This window comes from Eurypyga helias, unplaced genomic scaffold, assembly GCF_000690775.1.
Source record: "Eurypyga helias isolate BGI_N326 unplaced genomic scaffold, ASM69077v1 scaffold36245, whole genome shotgun sequence".
Classification (NCBI taxonomy): domain Eukaryota; kingdom Metazoa; phylum Chordata; class Aves; order Eurypygiformes; family Eurypygidae; genus Eurypyga; species Eurypyga helias.
The window spans coordinates 2551-26139 of NW_010252713.1; the positions used below are offsets into that span (position 1 = coordinate 2551).

The window sequence follows — 23589 nt, forward strand, 5'->3', positions numbered from 1 at the left end:
GACAAAGGATCTTGGGGGGCGGGGGGGAGGAGTGGATGGAATACCATCTGGTTTATAATTGTGCATGCTCCAAATAGGGTGGTGTTTTGAGGCAGCACAGGAGTGTTAATGTCTGTTTCCTCACTTGTGAGTGTTGAGTTTGTAATTCTTGTTACTCATAACACTGTTTTTGTACAGTACAGAAAGCATTTACTTAACCACAGTGTGTAGCTACTGTTGCTGTTACGTAACTAACTTGATCTGCACAACTAAATATTCCACAGCATAGCATTAGAAAATTTACTTGATTATTTGTATGAACTTGGAGCAGAAAAGTCTGGTTTCTCCTTAAGTTACATATGTTTTGGATTTTATTCAGAGTGGCTAATCTTGACAATCAAAACTTACTGCCGTTAATGTAGTTAAATTCCTGCAATACATTATTTAGAAATAGATGACTTAAAAAAGAGAGAACAAGAGTATGATATTTGGATCTCATTTGTGTCTTGTATGAAATTTTGTCGTCTGCCGATTGTTCTGAACTTAAATACTACAGTGTGCACAGTTACATTATAGCATCATTTTGCTAGAAAGTGGTTTCTGCTGTAAATGTCTGAACTGTTGCTTTATTTTTGTTGTTCCAGCTGGTTTTAGTTAATACTCGCATGTGGGCAGCATCTGAAGGTTAGTCAGCTTGCTGACCCAGCTCTGTTTCTAGTAGTGCTGCTGCTGTGGTGATTCAGTAGGATTGCAGTCCTTCAGAAAAGCTCCAGAAAATGTCCCCATGAGCATTACTTTCTAACCATCCTGTCCACCAGGAGTGGTGAACTGTGGGCTTATGTGCCTGATAAACACCAGCTTACCACTTACTGTACAAGGGATGGAAGAAAACAGGATTTCTGAAAGGGCCATTTAACCCTGATCAGGCATTGCTGTCACAAAGAGCTTGAAAATAAACTTTAAACAGTATTTCAAAGGTAAACTGAATCTCTTGTTGTGACTGAATAGTACGGATGGAGCCTAGATGTTCTAGGGCTATATATTAATAGTTTTGGATGCTTAATTCTAACATTTCTGGATATGACTTTGCATTTCAGTTTACTCAACTCTGAATGTATTTTAGCCAAAACAAAATATTTGAGTCCATTTTAATGCCTTCCAAATTTAGTTGCTGCCATGTGGGTGAGGCCAAATAGCTTTTTGTGGGCCTTGAGAAATCTGATTTAGCAGCTAATTAAGACTGCAGTTTCCCCTAACTCAGGAGTTCATTTTACTTAGATTTTGTCATACGTGTGATACTGGAATGTCTTTTATTGAAGCAGTAGAGCCCCCCAAGTCTGACTTGAGTATTACCTTGTGTTACCATCCAGTGATCTGTAGTTGCAATTTACTTCATGTACATAACGTTGTGCTGGATCAGTGTATATATCAGTGCATAATACAGCAGGACTTAAAAAAAGACTTTTAAAAAAGAAAGGGTTGGGGTGTTTTTCTTCTGGGTTTGTTTGTTTTTCTTTGTTTATTTGGTTTTGTTTGGTTGGGGTTTTTTTAAACCAAAGACTTCACTAATCTGTTGGTTACCTTTTCCTTATAGCATAAAGGAGTGCCATGGGTTGCCTCTTATAAATGGACAGAATTGTGACCCTTATGCAACAGTCTCTCTTGTGGGGCCATCCAGGTAACTTCTTAACGTAAAATTAATGACTCTAAAATGCTGTGATTTTACACTGGAAAAGAAGTCACAGGTTTTAGCAAAATCTTTAAAATAATAGGAAAAATCTTAAAAAGCTTTCTGTGTACATCACATCTTCCATTTGCTACTGTTTTCCTCCCTACCATACTCTCAAGATTGTGGAGGTGTTTGGTGTGTCTGAATGGCCTGCACTAGCCAAGAACCGCTTGTCATACTTCTTTCTTCTTCCCAGGTTTTGTGTTGGGCTGTTGATATGTGCTCTGTAATTCCTATTGATTGTTGTCAAATACCTCTGTGGGATGGTCTAGGCAATTGCTTACTCGCCTTCCTCTGTTCCCTGTTTTTCTTAATGTGCGAGTTTCTTTGCAGCCAATGTTTAGCAATTGGGAGGAAGCAAGAGAGTAGAGGTTCTGGTGAGGCTGTTGTACTGCCAGTACCTGCAGAATGCTACATTCAGAGTGTCCACAGCTTAAATGCCTCCTTTTTTTGGATTGTGGAATCCTGAATGACATAGCCCACACACTGGCTGTCTGCCAGTCCCTGCCCAGTAGCATCCCAAGGAAGCTGGGTTTCGAACCTCAGTCCACTTACTTTTTTCGGTACTGAAGAACTTCCTCTGTGAGCCTAGTACCAGAATGCCTTCTAGGGAACTTGCACGTTTTCAAGACTTTGGAAGGATTGTCCCTGAGTAAGCTCTGAGTGAATGGGGCATCTTTTCTTCCCTGGTAACATACGATCACGGGGGTTTTTTTTAGGTGTGGGTGGGGACTGATGTTTGGGTTTTGTGGGTGCTTTTTGGGGGGTTTTTTTGGTTGTTTGGGTTTGTCCTAGAGGACTAGGGGGATTCGACCGTTATACCTAGGAAGCATAGTGTTGACTGCCAAAGAAGGTAAATTGACATATATTTCCTGTTTGAGTCCTGTGGTACAGATGGAACTGGGTGAATGTTGATCCCATCAAATATTCACCCTGTTGGTATGGGAATATATGTGCAAATATGACAGAAGTTCCTCGTTAAGATTTTCCAGTCTCATGCATGTGTGACTCATGTACCATGGCTGGAATATTTATATGGCCAGTGCCTGAAAACAGTCGCTGTCTAGGGCAATTTTTCTTCTCCCTCGTATGTTTTCCCCCACGTTTTATATTTGTTTCTTTTAGAAAGCATCTTTATACTATCATAGCCCTTTACTAATTAAATAAGACTGTATTCTTCTATCAAATATGTAAAATTTTTTAAAAAATTATAAAACACAGTGGAGTGGGGAGCAATTGTTTTGTTTGACCCTATGCTGCTTAGCATCAAGCATGAGTGATTCCATCGAAAGAAAATGTTCAGTGGCTTGGTGTGAGCCTCTGTCTGTAAAGAAGCAGTGGATTTTTCCCAACAAAAGAGGATGGGAAAACCAGAAATTGGCAGTTGCACAAGATGAGGAAAAGTGCTTGTAACCTGCAAGCAGTGGTCAAGAAATTGTCTGCGGACTTAAATTTTAAATGCTTTGGAAATTGTTGACATATTCTATGTGATAAGTATACGTATATGTGTAAGTCATACTCATTTGTGAAATGAAACAGAAACTTTGAGCTGGACGGGTGCATGACTAACTAGATACAGCACTTAAAACTTTAGCTTCTCAAACGATAGTATGAACTCATTTTTATTTTAAGATTTTCATCATTAATCAAAGTGACCTGTAAAATGACAAAAAATGTTTTAACTTAAATGCATGGGTCCTTCTTGACAATAGAATGTCTTTTATAATTGTGTGTTTAAGTTGTCTATGGTAAAAATTTTACCACATTGGAACAGGAATGACCAAAAGAAGACGAAAGTAAAGAAGAAAACAAGCAATCCGCAGTTTAACGAAACATTTTATTTTGAGGTAACTTTTTGTGTGGTATTCTGCCTGTATCGATTTTATACAAATATTTATTCAAGTATTTTCAAGCAAGCTGCATAGCAGTACCTAACACAGAAAGCTCTCTTCAAGGAAGTTGAAGAGCTCTTACCAGCCTCTCAAATGTAAATGAATGACATGCTTCTGGGGGCTGCCAGACAATAGTATTCCCCTTCAATTGCTACTTGAAAAATTACTTCCTCACAAGCCCGTATGTGAAGGTAATTCGTTATCTTGAATCACTTTATATAGCATCTGTTGCCATCGTTAGTTCTGAGAGTACTTCAGCCTATCTGTGGAATTTGTTTTAAATATTTTCTAGAACATTGAGCTAAAAAAATGATAAAACAGTGTAGTGATTATTCCCAATAAAGGCAAGTGTTATTTAAAAAAATTTTGACTTTTTTATTATATAGGATTTTATTTTAATTATATGTGACTTGCCCTACAATAACCAAATTATGAGTTTGACTTTTCATCTGTCTCTGTAATAAAAACTACATTTGCCTGTAAGCATAGTATACTGTTCAACTGAGAGTTGGAAACAGTGCAACTATTACATGTGTCTCAAATATATTAGTTTATTATGTTTATGTAGATCCTGGTCCTGCTGTGGGACTTCAGTGAGAAATTGTTCCATACATACATATAGAGTATCAATGTATTGCGTGTGTTTCAGTTGACCTGCTCAAGATACTGAGTGTAATTTCTTAGGAAGTAAGGTATTAGGATAAAAATGTGATCTAAACCACTCTGATTACTTTGACTTATGATTTATATTTGAGTTAAGCTGAGAATGCAATCAGTCTAGAGATGAGGAAAACTAGAGGTTACAATTGAGGTTACAATTGAGTTATAACTGGGGCAAGAAGGGTGGGCTGCTTGTTTGTTGTTTCCTTAAACATATCAGAACTAAATTTAATGCTTTCTTGGGGCTCATGCTGAAACCAAAGAAATTATTGCTAGTTTCATGTCGTGCTTCCTTCTTGTTTTCTCTAGCAGACCTGTATACCATAATTCCCGATATCAGCTAGCCCTCAGGCTCCACCATGAACCCTTCTTGACCAATTTTTCTCCTACTTTCTGTTAAAAAGGCAGTTTGTTTGGTAAATAGGTTCTGATCCTTTTAAAAAGGGAAAAGTTCAGTTCACCAGTGTTAGAGGCAGGCTTTTCTTTGTTTTTTGTCATCCATAACACAGCAGTAAAAAGTGTGTTAATAGGAAGAATTTACTTGCAGGTAACCAGGTCCAGCAGTTACACCAAAAAGTCCCAGTTTCAGGTGGAAGAAGAAGATATTGAGAAACTAGAAGTCAGGTAAGTTATGTAGATTAGGAAGTGATTTATTAATATTAAGTCATTATAGTTTATCATCAAGATGATAAAGAAATGTTTTATGTTAGTGTAACTCGAGATAATTACTGATCAGACTTGTTGAAAATATCCTTGTAACATATAAAACTAGACACATTTTTTTCAGTGTGTTTCTTACTGAAGGTGAGGGGGTTTTGTTTTGAAGGAAATAGTGGTAGAGTGTATCTGGCAGCCTAAACTTGTTTGCTGTGCCTGTGAGTAAAGAGGCATGAGAACCTCCTATCAATATGTACTAGTTTGGGCAGAATACTGACAACAGAACTTGTACTGAGGGTTAACCGTGTACCTGATGCTAGTCGGTGGTTTCAAATGTAGCTGGCTGTTTGAATCAAAACAGTGGGAAAAGACTCTTTTATGAGATTTTGCATTGCTTCTTAGAGGGACAGTAGTGTTGCATCTTTTCCTTCCAAATGCAAAGAATTTTTCAAGGTATGTTCCCCTTTTCTGCTCCTTTACCGTCAGAGCAGGTCGGTCTGTCTGTATGTGATGTAGTTAGAACAATTGAGAGCCCCTGTACTCAGTTTCTGTTCTTCATTGTGTCCATGCACATATATGCACCAAATCTGCTGCGTGGCGAAGCCTTCAAGGCTAGCATATGTTTCCTAACAGGCATCAGAAGAATTTGTTAGAGATTAGTTTTAATAGCCATTATAGAACTAGCTTGGTATGCGCATTTTTAACTATTGGCTTCATGAAGATCTTCATTAGAATTGTATATTTCGTTATAGATGCAAATATATTTAGAAAAATAGTCATGCCCCAACAAATCTAGTATTAATTTTTTTTGTTCTTCTTAACAACTGCTGTCTGTCAGAAATGTCAGAGAGGTAAGAAGTAACAGAAAAACCAAAACCAAACCCAAGGTGCATGTCTGGAGTCTGTGATTCCTTTGGAGGTTGTAATGATACGAGCTGCTGTTTGGAAAAACAAACGCATGTGTTGGTGTGGCATTGCAGTGTGCCAAATTCTAGCAATTAGATAGGGATATGTAAATGTATGGGTTAAAAAGTTCACTTGAATTACCTGAGAAGAAATATGCACAATTTTGGGGGTGGAGACTGCTCAGAATACATCTATGTGTTCAATATCACTTTTATTTATTGGCGGAAGGTCTGCAAGTCTAACTCTCACTGTTTGTTTCTTTATCAGTTCTTTATGGGTTAATAAGCCACTCGTTTGATGATTCTTGATTTAATGAGAATGGAGTGAGATTTCTAACATTTTCTGCCTGCATGCATGTGGATTATTGCTGTAAGGCAGTTATTGTTAACTTGAAGATTTTAATTTCTGTCTGGGAGAAGAAAAAATAAACAATGTTCTTATTTACAGGGTTGACCTATGGAATAATGGAAATTTGGTACAAGACATCTTCCTAGGAGAAATTAAAGTTCCTGTGAAAGTGTTAAGAAATGATTCCTTTCAAGCATGGTGAGAAATGGTGGCTCAGAATTGAATGTGCTTCTATCTTGCAGCACTTCCCTTGCAAGGGATATGTTATTCTAACTATCCATTAAAATATGTCTTCCTGTCCTAGTCTAGGAAAATGTGTTTCAAGAGTGCTTTCCTATTGAATAAAAGAACCTTGCCAGGGAGTATGTTTAGCTCTCTTTCCCCAGTCTGCCCACTTCCCACAGAATAGTTCCTGTGTTTGAGGGGAAGGTGTGGGAGAGCAAAGAAAGGGAAGACTGAGTGTAACCATCTTTCACTCAGCTTGCTGGATTTTAGTGATCTGTGTGTGCTTTTTAGCCTCACCAGCAAACCTGGAACTTCTCACAATTGCATCACTTGTAATGAAATTCTGAAGTCAGAATGACTGATAAAGAGGTTATGTAAAAATTAAGTATGGCTTTTATTTAGTCTTCCTTGAGGAAGTTCAGAAGGTATCTTCTGGTACGAACCCAATGTCACTTCAGGGGAGCAAGCACAGAAGTTTAAAAACTGGAAGGATAAGGTATGGAGGGAATTCAGGAAAGACAGACCTTTGCTTATAACAGAGCAGCAACCTCCCTTCTGAAGTTCTTGCAAGCAGGAGCCAATCTCTAGCCCGTTTACTGTCCGAAATGCTTAGTGTCGAGCAGAGTACAGCAGATTCAGATGCCTCAAAGTGTGTAGAATATTCTGGTTTAGCAAACCTTTTGCTACAGAGAAGAGAATGGAGGAAACCATTGCATATCCATGTAGAAAACACATAGGAAGCAAGTGGGTAAATAGGAATTAAATGGAACACAGGACTTGGCCAGGAACTGTTATGGCTCTACTTCACGTACCCACCTCAGGCTTCAAGTGTCTTGGATGAGTCCAAGCCAAACTCTTAGTCTTCGTGTTTGAATGTGATGCTGAACATAATAAATGTTTGTGTCAGCATTTGCTGTTGTTTACATGGTGTGTTGCAGACGCAGGCGTGTTCTGCCAGTGCTCTGAACTGATCAAAAGCCGGATGACCGTGCTAACATAATGACGTGTGTCCGTTAGCAACCTGTGAAGAGAAAGTCTGTGTTGACATGGCCTCATTACCCGTGTAGTGTGTTCGCAGAGCTTTTTGAATTGACGAGGCTCGGGTCCCATTCTCCTGAAGCATCGATAAAGACATTTGTGCCTGCTAATGTACTTTGTAGTACATCAGGCGCAGCTAAAAAACTGTGAACATTTTTGTAGGGATGCACCTCCTGTTGGAATACGGTGGAACTACAACGCAAGGCAGTGAGTTGTTTCATGTAGTTTGTATTGAGAGTAGGAAGCAAGCACAGTCTTTTTATTCTTTATCTTACTTGTTTCTCAGGAATGCAGCCTGTTAATAAAATGTATTTTTATTGTTTTCAGACTAGACCATTGAAATTCTTGACACGAGCTGTTAAATCTGCTGTGTCCCAACACCCTAAATAAAACCTAGATGTAAAATGAGGTCCAACAATTTTTGACTATTTTTGCTACAAAGTTGAGCTACAAGAAGTGTATCTATTTCACTGTTTGGCAAGGAATGAGAAAATAAATACATGTTTCATTGTGTGCTAAAGGTGCATCAAATGCTGCTCTTTTTTTTTCTCAAGTTTTTTTTAATGTGAATTTTATTGTCAGTTTTCAGACTTCGTTTATGTTTATTGAAATAATTAAATGTGATACTTTAATTTGACTGATTCTACAATAGTGTGAATCTGATATTTTAGAATTTCCCTATTGCTTTCAGGTACTTGCTTCAACCAAGAGAAAATGGAAACAAGTCTTCTAAAACTGATGATTTGGGATCACTTAGATTAAATATCTGTTATACAGAAGACTGTGTTCTTCCATCTGAATACTACACTTCTCTAAGAAACCTGCTGCTAAAATCATCAGATGTTCAGGTACTTTTGCTAAAAGTATCTTTTTGAAATGGAAAACTTTAATTATGCAATCCTGTGTGAGACAATGGGCATTATGCATATCTAGAGAATCTTTTTGCTCCTTTGCATGAATTACTTCTGTAACACCCAGATGAGCAGCTTGTAGAGCACTTACTTCTGCTCCAAGCTACCAAAATTTTCTTCTTATCTTAGAAGAACCAGAAGAGATGGATAAATAGCCTGTGCTCTGTGACTGGAAGAGACAAAATACTTCTTTTTAGTTAGTTGCTCTTTCAACATTGTGTTTTCCTCTGTCTGCTATTGGCCCCCTGGGTTTAATGGTTTTCTGGGGACATTGATCCATTATTGGCACTGAAGGGGCAGATAATCACCTTTACCAAAAATAGTCTGCTTCAGAACTCATTGCTAGTTCCACATCTTCTGGTTTGTTTCTGTCGCCCCCAGTATGTTAATCCGCATGACTGAATTTCTCATGTGGACCTGGTGACAAAGCAGGAGGTGTGGTAGGTGGTTAGCATAACATTGAGACAGGAATCAAATCACAGTAGCCAGGCTTTATATTCTTGTGTCTTTTATAGCCTTTCTTCACTTCAGATGTTGGTGAAGTACTGGCAGAGGAGAAGAGCGGCAAAGAGGAAGTAGATTGTGACTAAAATTGTTGCTGGCCCATATTCAGATACTACGTCACTGAAATTCAGGAAGAGCTGTGTATTTGTAGGTAGTGGCAGTCAGCAGCTGTCTTTTTACTTCAATGAAATAATGTTGTCAGGTTTTGGTATTGAAATTCCCAGTTGTAGAATGGTGACAGGCACTTTAGAAGTGTGAGAGCTGTGTTTTGATGTGCCCTGATTATAGTTTTAAAAGTCTGTTAAAGATAGATGGCATTGTAGTAAAGCAGTTGCTAACTGCCTCTTGCTTGGATTTGTGACAAAGCCAAGCTCTAACCCTTTAGGAAGAAAGAGAAGGGTGAGTAGATGCTGAATTTCATTCTTAAATGTCAGGTATAGAGTACATAATACCAGTTTTTAATTACTTCTGTGGAATGGAAACTTCTAATTGCCATGTTATACAGCAAATGTTGAAACTTTCTGTTAAGAGTCTGTAGTTTTACTAGCTTTGACCTGTACTTTGCCAAAAGCATGAAGAACACTTAACTCCTTCACTCATGATTTCATATTCTGGTTTCTCACAGCCGATTTCTGCATCTGCTGCCTACATACTGAGCGAAGTTTGTCGAGACAAGTATGATGCTGTTCTGCCTCTTGTACGATTGTTGCTACACCACCATAAGCTAGTTCCATTTGTTGCAGCAGTGGCAGAATTAGACCTGAAGGACACCCAGTATGTATTTCATGTTCAGTGATGCCTTTTTAAATTATTCTTAGACTTTCAAAGGGCTTCATGATACAACATTGATAAGTAAGCATGTTGAAATGTTCTTTCTCACTATGTAAAACTGACTGAATAGATTGGTATTTTAATGCTAGTTTATAAAAACATTCATTAAAATCACATTGAAGCCGGGAGCCAGAGTTAAGGATTATGTGCTATTTGGTAAAGATTTTTTGGAGCTAGTGTGCACTAAAGAATAATAGCTAGTAGTCTAGAGTTGTGTCCAGGAGTACAGTTTTTATTTTAAAATGTCATAGTTTGGCCACTCTTCAAATTTTACTGGCCATTAGATTGGTGCTTAACACTTAAAAATGCTGAGAATCTTACCCTGTTCCGTTTAGCGTGTGCCTTAAACGAGGGGTACTCTTCTTCTGCAAAGATGCCTTCTAAGTACGTACGTGTCCTGCGTGCCCTGAAAGTAGCAAGTGCAGGAGTTTTTCCAAGTAGCTGTGTATGGCCTGTGAATATGCAGCTCTGTGCTTAGGAGAGAAATGGAGTAGACCTGAGTAGGGGCCACTGAGGTCATGTCCTGTGGAGACACCGAAAGGATTTGTTCACCACCAGATAGTTTGTTTCAAAGCTGACTTACTCCGTGTCTCTGTAAGGTGAGACAATTTAACTGTGTAGAAAGAGGTGGCGCTCTTTTTTTGTTTTTTTCTGAGCTGCCTTTTAGTACACATGTTCCTTTCAGTTGTAATTGAACTGCAGCAAAGATTAAACTAAACCTCTCAGACTAGAAAGGTGTACTTTGCACAGCTAGCTGTCAGTTTTCTTCTTTATAATGAATAAAAAGCATAACCCTGGACCAAGTATGTTTTGGTTAAAGTGTCTGAGTTTCAGTATAGTGTAGCAGTATGCTAGCTATTGTAGCTTTAAGATTTTTTTTTTTTTCACCAGGACTAAAGGAGGAAGAACTGTATATTGGTGAAGCACAAGCCTTCATTATTTTGGAATTTTCTCCAATTGTTCTTTCTCACATTCAGCACTGGATTATAACTTCCTTTGTCTAAAACTTTAGGCTTTTCTTTCTGGTTTTAATTATGTTCCTGCATTTGGTAATAGCTGCAATAATATTCTTGTAATAATATTCTTTCTGTTCCTGAGTGCTGTTGCAAGCTGGGTATGTAGGTTCTGGAATCTGAGTGAAACATTGGAAAACTTTTTTCAAAAATTAATTATTTAATAGCAGGACAATGTATTAATTGATTTTGTAGCTGAGCTTCTTATTTCTTTGCTGTGTAAATAAGATCAATTTTTTTCTTACAGAGAAGCAAACACAGTCTTCAGAGGCAACTCATTAGCAACTCGGTGTGTAGATGAAATGATGAAAATAGTGGGGAAGCACTACCTAAAGGTTACTTTGAAGCCTGTTATTGATGAGGTAGGTTATCCTACTGAAACGTTTTTCAGGACACTTAGTCCCCTGGGGTATGCTGTCTCTCTGATAAGCATTCTTTTTGCAGCTCCTGCTGTGGGAGAATTCTAAGGGAAAGTTACATTGAGCAGTAATTGGTTAGGTTTAGTGAGAGGACCTGCTTTTTGTTAATGGTGTTCCAGATGCTTGAAAATAAACAGTCAGTGACAGTTACTCCCGCCTCTAACACACTGCGGAATTTACCCACGTGATGCTTTATGTAACTGACCCATGTAAAAAGGCACACGCAAAAGTGAGGAGGATTATTGCATGCCGTTGTGGATAGTTAGAACCTATTTAGAGTTTTATCTCTAAATCTAGGACAGAATCTGGTTTTCAATAGGTGCATTTTCATGCTTTCTCTCTGAAAAATTGAACTCCTATAGTCTTGTTTGTTTGTTTCAGATATGTGAGTCTCCCAAACCCTGTGAAATAGATCCTATCAAATTAAGAGAAGGGGATAATGTAGAAATTAATATGGTGAGTTTCCTAATCTGTTTTCCTAACTTAAACTTTCACGAAATCTGGCGGGGGGGGGGAAACCCAACCAAACAACCAACATTTTAAAAAGCAGCTCTGTGTAATGGGAAATAAGTAACTTATGGTAGCAGTGTAATTTTCTGATTCCAGAGTAAGCAAAGGAGAAGCTGCCTTTTCTCATCCCTGTTTATGAAAATAGCCAAGGATAAGCCCAATGGGAAATGGGACAGGGAGGAGAAACTAAACAGAGGGTTACAGTCTTCCATGCCAACTTGTTGGGTGTTGTGATTCAAAAAAGCGCTGTACTCAGCATCTAGATGCTGAAGTACCTAATTAGAACGGCTTCAACACTTTTTGTTGAGGTTTTGCTTGCCGCTTGCCTGTTACCAGAGGGGGTGACATTTAAGACAGTAGTAGTTGGTTTAACGAACTAAATTAACACTCACTAGGTATGCATGGGAAGTGCTCCTTCCTTGTAACATGTTGTTGTCAAATTACGAAAATGGGGTTTGATGTAGTTGTATATTGCCAGAAACTGCTTATATGCTTTGATCTAAGTGAATTTCATTAAGCTACTACCTTTTAACATTAGGAATACCATATAAATATTATGTGCCTTTTAAAATATGCACTGTACTAAAAATAATTGAATAGCCAGGCAGCCTTTTCAAAAAAGGAATTGTAGTGTTATTTTTGTGTTCAGGGAAAAACAAACAAACACCCAAACAAAACAGTAATGGTCTGAAAATTTTTTCATAATTGCAGGAAAATCTACGCTATTATGTAGACAAAGTATTCCGTGAAATTGTACGGTCAAGTATAAGTTGTCCTACCCTAATGTGTGATGTTTTTTATTCTTTGAGGCATCTGGCTGCCAAAAGGTTTCCAAGTAAGTGTTCTCTAAAAGCTTTTGAAAATGGTGTTCAGCATGAAATACGTAACTTCTGCAGCTGCCTAATGGGGACTGTTAAAATTCTTGCCTTGTCCAAAGCTGTGCCCTGAACTTCTTACCTCAACAGTCAGGCATTTGTTTTTCTGTCAGTTTTTAAGTTTCAGTAAACCTTTGTGGTCAGTCGGCAAGAATTTTGTATCTTGTGATTAAAAAAAAAAAAAAGTAGGAGGCCAGAAACAGTGCTAGACAACAGCAAATAAGTCACCAACAACAGTATGAGGTACTAGAAGAAAAGCACAAGTAATAGAGGAAGTGATTTATTTCAGAGATGGGAAGTTTGGAAGAGCTGATCTGCTTGTTGCTTCTAAAGCAGCAAGATGTAACCTTGAAAATAAATTCATCCTAACGATGTGAGCTGCTTGTAACTATGACTAGCCCATTCAGAACTTTTATGAAGTTATCTTTACTACTGCTACTGCTTTACTTACTGGTAGTTTTGAGGAGGGTGGATTATGTAAAATATTTCACATATCTGTAATGTGACCAGAATTAGAACATTTTTACTCTTTCAGAATGGTTTTAATATAGGAATAATGTGGTAGGTCTGAAATACTCTTATACTTCAGTCAATTAAATTCTGAAATGTCATAAAATAAGCTACAGATATACTTCTCATAATCTGGAGCCTTTTTGTGATTCGTGTTTGTAGCTGTAATGGGCACCATAATTCTGCTGGTTAAGACAGTCCTTTCAGAATATCTGACTTCCCAGACTGATCAAATTGAAGTGGTCTTTAGAGTAAGAATGTGATCCCACTGTACTTCCCAGTATAAAGGGGTAAATATAACCAGAATTTTAATTGACAAAATCCTCATTTATAGCGTCAAGACTATGTAACACCATGGTTTTATGATGTGGCTCAGAACTAGAGTTGTTAATGTGTTGACTGCATTGGTTGTGCAGCATTAAAGTATTTGAGGTGATCAGTGATTAGCTTTACAGGTGAATAAACCCCATAGCCCTAATGCTTAAAGGTAGATGCTGCAGTATGTTCTCTTTTGGTTTAAGATGCCTACAGCCCTACCTAATCAGCACTGCATATGTAAATGCTTGCAGTAATCTCATCGGTCCTAATAGTGGAGCTGATGAGCCAGTTTTAGGAGAAAGAAACCCTCCATATTAAGTAGAACACTTTTTACCATGATCACCTTTCTCATTTCATGCACTTCATTGATTTTTCCATTCTGTTTTAAAATATGTCTCCTTTGATGTTATCTTAAGGATTCTTATGTTGACTGTCTTCATTATTTCTTATTAAGTTTAGTGCACGTTACATTTCATGATTTTTCTCTGCAGATGACCCTCATGTACAGTATTCTGCAGTGAGCAGCTTTGTGTTTCTTCGTTTCTTTGCTGTAGCCGTAGTCTCACCTCATACTTTTCATTTACGACCTCATCATCCAGTAAGTTTCGTGAAGCTTTGTTCTGTTTTATTCGTAACTGTCAGATCTGTTTATCTGTGAAGGCATGTTACTTTCAGTGAGCCTGTAACTGGGATTTCTAAAGCTAGCTTGAGTTTTCTATTTCATACCTCACCAAAGGAACTGAGATGTTTGCAGTTCTTTAAGCATCAAATTTCTCAGTCTTTGAGGTGTTACCAAATGATGTAGAAGAGCTGTTGACATTAAAGCCCCTGTGCCTTTTGTTAGAATCGCAGCATGACTGAGGGTTCTTTAAGGCACGTGCCTAAATGGTATTGCTTCCTTCTGCTGTGGAATTTAAATACCCAGATGTCACTTTTAAGAAATATTTGCAATTGTGTCTTAAACAGATGGCAGAGTTATCCAGTAACTGGTCTGCATACTTGTTCTGGACTCCACTAGTTGCAGTGGGTTGCTAGATCCTCCATTTTCAGTTTCCAAGTTGTCAAGTAGATATACATTTAAAAAAAAAAAAAATCTTCAAATACAGGAATATGGAGATACGAAAGAAGTACTGCAATATTTTCACATAAAATACAGGATATGGATGAAATCTGTTCTAGAGGTTATCTTACCTACTTAAATGCGTTGTACTTCAGAAGAAAAAAAATCTGCTTAGTCAAATTCATTCCTTTGACATTATCCAGTTTGTTGAGTAAAAAGATTACAGGATTTTAATCTCCTGAAGGTTAAACATTTTAAAGGGAACAACAAGGCCCTATTCTGTGGCTGTGTTTGTAATCGTGTACTAAAGTGCAAGCGGTGAGACGGCAAACAAACCAGGTGAATGCCTTAAAGACAAAGTTTTAAGTTCACTTTTTATTATGAAAATTCCCAGCATTTGTCCAGCAATACTTCATTATGTTTAGTGTTAAGTTTTGGATAGTTCAGAAGCATTAGATATGTAGTAGCAAATAGAGGATTTGAGGGGTTTGAGATGGCTTACAGATAAAATATTTTTCAAAGTACTAATATTAAATTCTAGTGGCAGTGAGTAAAATATGAAATTCTTCGCAGTAGGTTATGAAGTACAAATAAATTCACAGAGCATAACAACTAACAGGCTACAATACTCCATATGCATTTCTTCTCTTGGGGCGAAGAAGAAAATGGATGGAGACGTGTAAGATTTACTACATTGTGTGATGTAATAATTTTTGTGATGCTTTCATTTTTAAAACAAAGCTTTACTTGGAATTGTGAAAAAAATCTGACTTCTGAATTTTTTTTATTTCAGGATGCACAGACTTCTAGAACATTAACTCTTATATCAAAAGCCATCCAGACTTTGGGGAGCTGGGGAAGTTTGACCAAAAGCAAACTTGTAAGGCTTCTAGAATTCTTTCTCATTTTATAGACAACATTCTTTGACGATTTATTTATGTCAATATATCTCTTCTTTCAGTCAAGTTTCAAGGAGACGTTTATGTGTGAGTTTTTCAAAACATTTCAAGAAGAAAAATTTACCGAATCTGTTAAAAAGGTACCTTTCAACTATTTTTTTTTAATGGTTGATTTATTTGATCAGTCTTAATTATCAGAAGGTTGTGTTATTCTTTTGTATTAGTGAGAAAAAGAAAAATTGTGGGCCATTTCAAATGTGTTTTAAAAAAGAAAAGCCAAACAACAAAATCCACACAGTCAAATACACAAGAGTGACACGTAGTGAACTAACAAAATATAGGGGTTTTTTAACAAAAGAGTATGAACTCTTTGAAACAGACTTTATTAGATCTGCTGTTAAAGAACAGAAAAAGAAGAAATCTCATGTGGCTCATGGGCATCCCATGTTACATTGTTCCAATTCGTTGTAATACATTTTCATTTCGTCTGTCGCATAAAGTAACTGTTCTGCTCCAGGAGAAAGTGCACATGTATTACTTTCAAAATAGCTTTTGGTGGTTCTGTGTTTCTGAATAATAATGTATTCCGGGTGTATTTTTCCTTAAGTTCCTAGATGACGTTTCCTCTACTGAAAGCAGAGAGCCCAGTGGTCTGAGTGAGCCAGTACATCTAAAAGAAGGGTAAATACGTCTGGAATCTATATTATGCAAAACAGAAGTGACTTTACTGGGTTTTCATTAGTGCCAATGTCAGATTAACACTCCCTAAAATTTTGATACACTGTGGAAATTCTGATATTTGTAATTTGTGATATTTCTTTGTTAGTTTGCAACATCAGTTCAAACCAACACCTGTAAACTTTCAGAACTCATCTTTTAAGTACTCTGGGAAAAATAATTGAAAGCAGCTTAAAACCTATTAAAGCCTGTCTGGATTTCCATTACAGTTCAGCATGTGCTCTGTGATGGCTTATTCAGGGTCATGAAAGTGTATGTTACAAGGACATACTGATTTGCGGTAACTTTGCATACTGTTTAAGCCCAGCCAGCTAAATCTTCTGCCTTTCAAGCTGGAGAAAATATCACCCTGTAATTGGAACACTTAACATTAAATGTTAGAATGCTTTTATAAAACCTGAAAGGAAAATCAGTCTTTCCAAGATAGGAACTGGGGTTTTTTGAATAGCTGGTGAATGAATTCAAGCAACATTTATGGGGAAAAAACACTGTATTTTATCCGAGAAGCAGATTTGTAACAAGAAAAGATTCTTCTGGGAAAGTGGCATCCAAACTTCAAACAAGGAAGTAATCTACCTTTTAATAAAAGACTAAATAGAAGTGAGAGACAGCTGTAGTGGTTCAACACCTAGTTAATAGCAATTTGGAAGCTAATCTTTATTACAAATTGATGGGGGCTGCTTATAAAACACAGTTGCCAGTGAGTACACTTTGAAGTGTACCGAATACACTCTGTGTTAGCCCTTGTCACTGAGTCACGTTCAGAGCCATTTCATCTGTATTCAGGTTCTGATCCGAGTAAGGCCGAGTACTTTCACACCTAGAAAGTGGTAGGAAAGAGAGAATCCTGTAGGTGGGTACATGTTAACTCCCTTTTGGGAAAATGTAGGGTTCTGGATCTGTATAAGTACCCACTCCAAATTTACTGCTACAAACAGGAGTCTGGGCTGCACGCTTTTCAAACTCCCTTCCTGCTTGTGGAACCCTGTACACAATCACCATACTGGGAGGTAATCTTAAGGATCTCTTTAACAGCTCGTAGATTTGGGTTTTTTAAACCTACAGCAAAGTAGATGTTGCTGCACGATGAACAACGTGTTCTCTCAGTAAATGGTTTTGAAAGCTCTTCAGAAGATTGATGCATTTCATTTGATTCTGTCTTTACAGAGAAATGTACAAAAGAGCTCAGGGAAGGACTCGCATTGGTAAAAAGAATTTCAAAAAGCGGTGGTTCTGCCTAACAAGTCGAGAATTCACCTACCACAAACAGCAAGGTAAATTATGTTCATTTCACAACTATTTTTGTTTTCTCAATATTTTCTAAGTGATTGCATCTGACTTCTGCTTTTTAAAAAGCAGGAATTTTTTTGTTTTCCTAAACTGCACATGAGATGTTTTAGTTACCTTTGCCCTGATTACCAAATGCTTCTGATTCATGTACATTTTCCTCAATAATAAAAATGCACGTTTTGAGAACTTAACCTACAGTACCAGTGCACTGAGGTTATAAAACAGTTTTTTAAAAACTGCGTCACCGTCTGGTTGCTGTTTTTTACAGATAAAGAACCAATTTTTACTATTCCAATCAAAAACATCCTTGCAGTGGAGAAACTTGATGAGAGCTCCTTCAACAAGAAAAATGTGAGTCAAAAGATACTTACGTCATATGTAATTCTTAATGTGTTCTTTAAAAAAAATATTATAATTAGCTTATAGATTTACTGAAACCCTATTACTAAACACTTCACCAAAAAAAATCTGGGATCAGAAATAAAAAAATCAAGTTGTATGCAGTGTTTCCAGGTATTCCGAACATGGAACTTAACCTTGAGATTTTGATCTCTGCACCCACTTTTCTGATTGATTTTATGGTTCTGCCCCCTTTTCCACATTGCTGGAAGGAAGCTTAAAACTAACTGTGACCTTACTACAGAGTACTTTTATGCAACGTGAGAGTAGTACGTATTATGTTATGTTCTACTAGAAATGTGAAATTACCAAACTTACTCCTTTTGATGAGAACTTCCTACAGTACCTTCATTGGCTGAGAGTGTTGTTTGTGCTCACAGCCTCATTCTGGACCTTTAACACATCAGTATTTCCATTGCTATTTCAATCCAAAATTCTGAGGGAGTGATAAAAGTATAGCTGTTACTTAGGCTCAGGATGGCTAAAGGAGATACTTTGGGGAATCTTCTGTTACTCTCAGGATATGAAGCATGAAGTCTGAGGTTACATTTAAAAATATGTGAATGAAGAGGACAAAATGCATCATGTTCTAATTCATTAAGGATTTCTTTTTGATGTGGAGCACAGGGAGCTGTTTTGGTTTTTTTCAGTTTTCCTAAATAGGGCTGGATAGTAAAATGGAAGAGGTGAAGAGTCTTCCTTTCTCTCCTGTCTTAATTTGGCTTTGTTGCATTACCTGAGCTTTGAAATCTATTTTGACATGTTCAATGTTGTTCAATAACTGAATTTTTTTACAGAGCAGAATAATGATGTGTTCCTTGTACAGATGTTCCAGGTACTACATGGAGAAAAGCCGCTCTATATCCAAGCAAATAACTGTGTAGAAGCTAGTGAGTGGATAGAAGCTCTTTGCCGGGTAACGAGGTGCAACCAGAAGAGGCTTAGTTTTTACCATCCTTCTGCTTTTCTGAACGGGAGCTGGCTTTGCTGCAAGGCTACGGTAGAGAACACAGAGGGCTGTGCTCGTTGCACTGCGTAAGTTGCTTCTCAGATGGAAATACATCGGTTTTGTAGGACAGATAATTTATAGGTCACAGTACAGTTTGAAAATCCAAAGGCAAGGCTTTCCCTGTCTTCTTCAGCAAGTTATGCTATTAAAAACATGCCTTACTAATAAGGCCCAAAGCACTGGGTTTTACTCAGTCTATTACTTCATCAGACACCATATAAAATGCAGGTAACCGATTCAGCATGTAAATCACAAGTGTGGAATGGTTGATTTCTTTCCATGCAGAGTAGTGGATTTAATAGCTCAGACTTATTCAGGTGTCAAGCTGAATGCAGAAATAGGACACACCTAGGTCATACAAAATAATTGACATATCTTGCTGCAGGTGTAAATATTTTTTAAACATTTTTCTCTTGACACACCAAACAAAAAGTTCTGTTGGAAAACACGATTTTTTTCAATATTGCTGTATTCATTGCCCTGTAGGTGCTTGTTTCTGTAGAACGTTTGCAATGAATGCTAGGTTTTGTGTAGCAGTTGTGAAGCTGCCTGTGGGTGATAGATATATGAAAAGGCTAAGTGTATTGAAACAGGATCAGTTTTCATTTCCTTTCAAGAATGACTTATATTGACTACCTGCCTCTCTTTTCACCGTTTAGAGATGTTCCTGCGGATACTCAGATTGAGATTGATGGAGACAGAGAGGCAGAAAGAATTTACTCACTTTTCACTATCAACATGTCTAAACTACAGAAGTTGGAAGGTACTAAAGTAGTAATTCAAAAGCATTATACTGATATTATTCAGCTCTAATTCTTTAGGCCCATAACATCAACTTGGTATGTTAACAATTTACCTGAAAATAGAGTGTAGAGACACAGATTATATTTTTGTCATCTTAGTGCTCTGGTATCAGACATTCTTCAGTCATTTCTTTACAGTAGGCATCAGGCATGCACATTGTTCAAATTGAATTTGCATATGTGAAGTATGCAATAGTCTAGGCAGGGAGACTGCAACTACGGCTGATTGCTCTTTTGTCTTGGCTCTCCTTTACTCTGACTGTGGGGTGCATTCTGTTGGACATGGTTGAGTTGCAAGGAAGCACTGGTGCTCTGTTAATGTGAACCAGCAGAGCTGGGTGCTCAAGATGCTGAACACAGCCAGCAGACACTGAGCCACAAAACTGTAACTACATCTAGATGCTGTCTCCTGCTTTTGTCTTAGCCCCTTTCATGTATACGCTAGAGTAACTTTACATTTCAGAATTTCAGAATCACCGTTTATGTTAGTTAAATCTGTTTGATAATAATCGAAATTCTAATTGGGATAATTGTGGTAATTTTTGTAGAGGCTTGTGGAAGTATAGCAGTCTACCAAGGTCCACGGAAAGAACCAGATGATTATTCTAACTTCACAATTGAAGATTCTGTAGCAACTTTTCATACACTTAAACAGATAATAGATACAGTAGAAAAGCTGAATGAATCACATGAAAAATACCGAAAGAAGAGATCATCTAGTGCTAAATATGGCAGTGAGTAAGTATCTTACGTGATTTTGACATGCATAAATGTGTATTAAAAAAAAATTTAAGCAAAGTGTCACAGAACAAGGCCAAATCTGTTGAGGTACAGATAATTAAGCTAAAGGTAAATTTAGACAACACAAAGACATGGAGAGAAATTAAGTGCATCATTTGTAGTAATGCAGCTTTTTACCAGTTGCTAGAGGATACAAGAAGTTCCTCTGGTGTGGGATTCATCTGTGTTCCTGTTGAGATTCCCGTAATCAGGTGCAATGACTTTCATTTCCTTATGACTTAACATCTGAAGTGTCTGCCTACCTTCTAGTTTTTTTCCAAAATTTCATATTTTGGCTAAGAAGTAATTAAAATACCAAAGTTTTATATAAAACTGTAGAAATCACACTGCAAAACCCCTGTCTTTCATGCAGTATATATTGGCTTGTTATTTTCTTGACATACTCACTATTTCTGGTGAAGTTAAAAAAAAAAAAAAAAATCTGTTCTTTTGAGTACACTGTTGACCCCAGAGCGGATTCTTTCAAGTCTCTTCAGTCCTGGCTGATACCTGTGGACCACTACTGACAAGTTTTCTGATTTCTTCTTTGTATTAATAAGAATTGATTCACAGAAAAAAAGTCAAACCCCAGTTGGTTTGCCTAGTTCAGTATTTGATCCAAGTTTTTTCAGAAAAACTGACTGATTTAGAGGTCTCACATGGAGGTGTGTGAGTTTTTCCACAGATCATTAAACTTTACAGCTAGTGGTAGAAATTATTAAAATAATACAGGTTTGCTTAGTAAGTTAAAATTGTATGATGAGAACTAGAAAGCAAATGTTAACCTTAAATATTTACATATAATGCGGTGGGGTTTTGTGTTTTGTTTTTCAGAGAAAATCCGATTGTTGGAAAAGTTTCCTAACCCAGGCACTGTGGTACACTTGGATGAAAACAGAAACTGGAAATGTTGTTGTGTTGGTTTTTTGTTAGTTTTTTTTAATTCATTTTACACGTTTTTACAAAGTATTTAAGAACAAACATAAATGCTAGTTGTGTTGTCAATCTATTTAATATTTAATAGAAAAATATCTACTTGGAAGTCTGGTCTTCAGGTTTATTCTCGTTTTGCTGAAGAACTTGAAGTTTCAGGTTCTTGAAGTAACAGGAGTGAATAAATCTAAGTGTTGTTTTGCCATTATTGTCTTATTGGAAAGAACTTTCTAAACAAATAAGCTTTTTTAATGGAAGAAAATCCACACGGCATTTGTTGGTTGGATTGCATCTCTCAATACATACACTGCAGACTTGCCTAACCGTGAGTGCCTGCCCTGCTGATATGGATCTTGAAATAGAAATCCCAAGATACTATGACATGGAAAAGATGTGGAGCTTCACACTCGATTCATTTGACATTGTTTTACTTGTATTAGGTGGTGTCAGGACTTGATCTATCTACAGCTGAAGTCTTAGAAAATCATGCAGTATGCTGCAAATAATCTGGACAGCAGATACCAGTGTTAGATAAGTTTTTAAGTACTAAAGAAGAAGAAATCAGGGAACTTATGTTGTACCTCTTGTTTACATTTGGGGTGAGTAATGTACGGAGTGACATTAGACCACTATCTGTTTTCCTTAGGATTTTTTAAGGTACGTGTTTTTTCTTAATCTAAAAAGAAATGCAGGGTAGCAACATCCTTTTCAAATAAGTTTGCCTACAGACAGAAGATTTAAATGTGAACGATTGTAGTAAAGTACGGATCAATTTACATCATCCCATGTATGATTTTATTTCCTTTTTTTTAATAAAAAAGTTATAACTAGGTCCAGCTCACCTTTTGACTACAAATCTAATAAATAATCTCTATTATAATCACTCAAAGCACTTTAGATATCTGGACTATCCCAGATTATTTTTAGATACTTTGTAGTATCTGCTTGTTATGATCAGTTGAATGATCAACGTTGTTTTGTCTCTAAGCAATGCTTCAGTGAATAATTTTATATCTTCAGTTACATGGATTCGTATTTGCCATTTAACGTACTTTTAAACTGGCATTCTTGACTTTCAGATTAATTTTTGCTCACTTCATCTGAGAAGTTAGGTTTATGCTGAAAGAACATATGTATATAACCAGGAAGGAGCAAAGGTATTACTGTGGCATCTTTGCTTCGTCAGTATTAAATACAGTGGTACTCCTTGGAATATTAGTTTTAATAATAACTATGTGTGGTACTTGTATTTTTGGACCATTTGCTGTGGGGTCTTTTGTTGATGTTTTGTTGGGTGGTTTTTGGGTTTTCTTACAATCAAGATTTGGCCAAATTAATTAGGAATGCAACTTACAAATAGAATAGACATCCAGGATGCTTGAAACTGTAAGTTGTTGAAATCACTATACATTCATTTTACTGTTGTAGGGGGGCTTTCTGTAGTAGGAGCAAGTTGGCAAGACAGGATTGATATCTCTTTTGGAATGAATGTAACTTGTTAGAATAACTGTTTGGTTTGATACCAGACAAACCGGGTTTGAATATCTGGGATTCAGTACTCGTGTCTGCAGCATCTCAGACATTTAATCACCTCAGCTGGTTTTGCCTTTCCCTTCGTTACATGGCTGATGTGTTCTAAGGGACTTTTATTTGCCAGCAGTTTAAATGGGGTGGGGGTGGGGGGACAGGAATATGTCAATGCCAAGAAATGTTTTGCCAAGGTAAAGTGAGTCTGACTAATTGCCATTAATAAAAATGTGCCGTGAGACAAAGTTGAGTATGGTTGAGTGTCAAAGTTAGGTTTTGCTGTATATGGATTAACCCTGTGGCAAAGTGTCTGCTCTTGGAGCCATTTTCTGTGGGTTTCAAATTTAAAACCACAGAATTTAAGAAAAATTAAATTGTGTACTCTTGCAACATTTTTCTAAATATGCACTTTTTTTTTCTTTGGTACTGGATATCTAGGAAAAAAACAAAGGCCATTGAATATTTGTGACCATTAAGATTTGATTTCTCATTTATAATGTTTTAAAATGCAGTAGATGTTCTAGAATTTAATTAGGTACAAGTAGGATGATTAATAATAAAAGTTGCCTTAATTTTGGTTAGTCTAGAAAGATGATGTGATTCAGTAATTAGTTCTGTTAGGATTGTAAATTATCATTAGTTTTAATTTGTATTATGATGATGTATTGTTGAATGTATTTTTATTTAAATTTTATTTTCTTATCAAGACATTAAAATGTTTTGTAACATTTCTTGAGAATAACTCACAAATAAATTACAACAAACTTTAAATAAGTTGTTTGTTCCTTCGGAGGCCTGTCTTTTTAAAATGTTGGCATTTATGGAA

At 36.9% G+C, this 23589-nt stretch overlaps 1 protein-coding gene across 1 annotated transcript; it reads left to right on the forward strand.

Annotated features, from left to right (window-relative positions):
- Positions 1-1573: 1573 nt before the first annotated feature.
- Positions 1574-23536, forward strand: RASA2 (RAS p21 protein activator 2; the record flags this gene model as incomplete). Its single annotated transcript, XM_010152460.1, has 19 exons — positions 1574-1657; positions 3483-3555; positions 4808-4884; positions 6271-6369; positions 8126-8282; positions 9475-9623; positions 10941-11055; positions 11494-11568; positions 12334-12457; positions 13817-13923; positions 15179-15265; positions 15347-15424; positions 15892-15965; positions 17190-17296; positions 17581-17663; positions 18538-18746; positions 19380-19483; positions 20072-20261; positions 21138-23536. Coding segments are annotated over 19 exons (2023 nt in total), but the record flags the coding sequence as incomplete, so codon positions are not given.
- Positions 23537-23589: the final 53 nt, after the last annotated feature.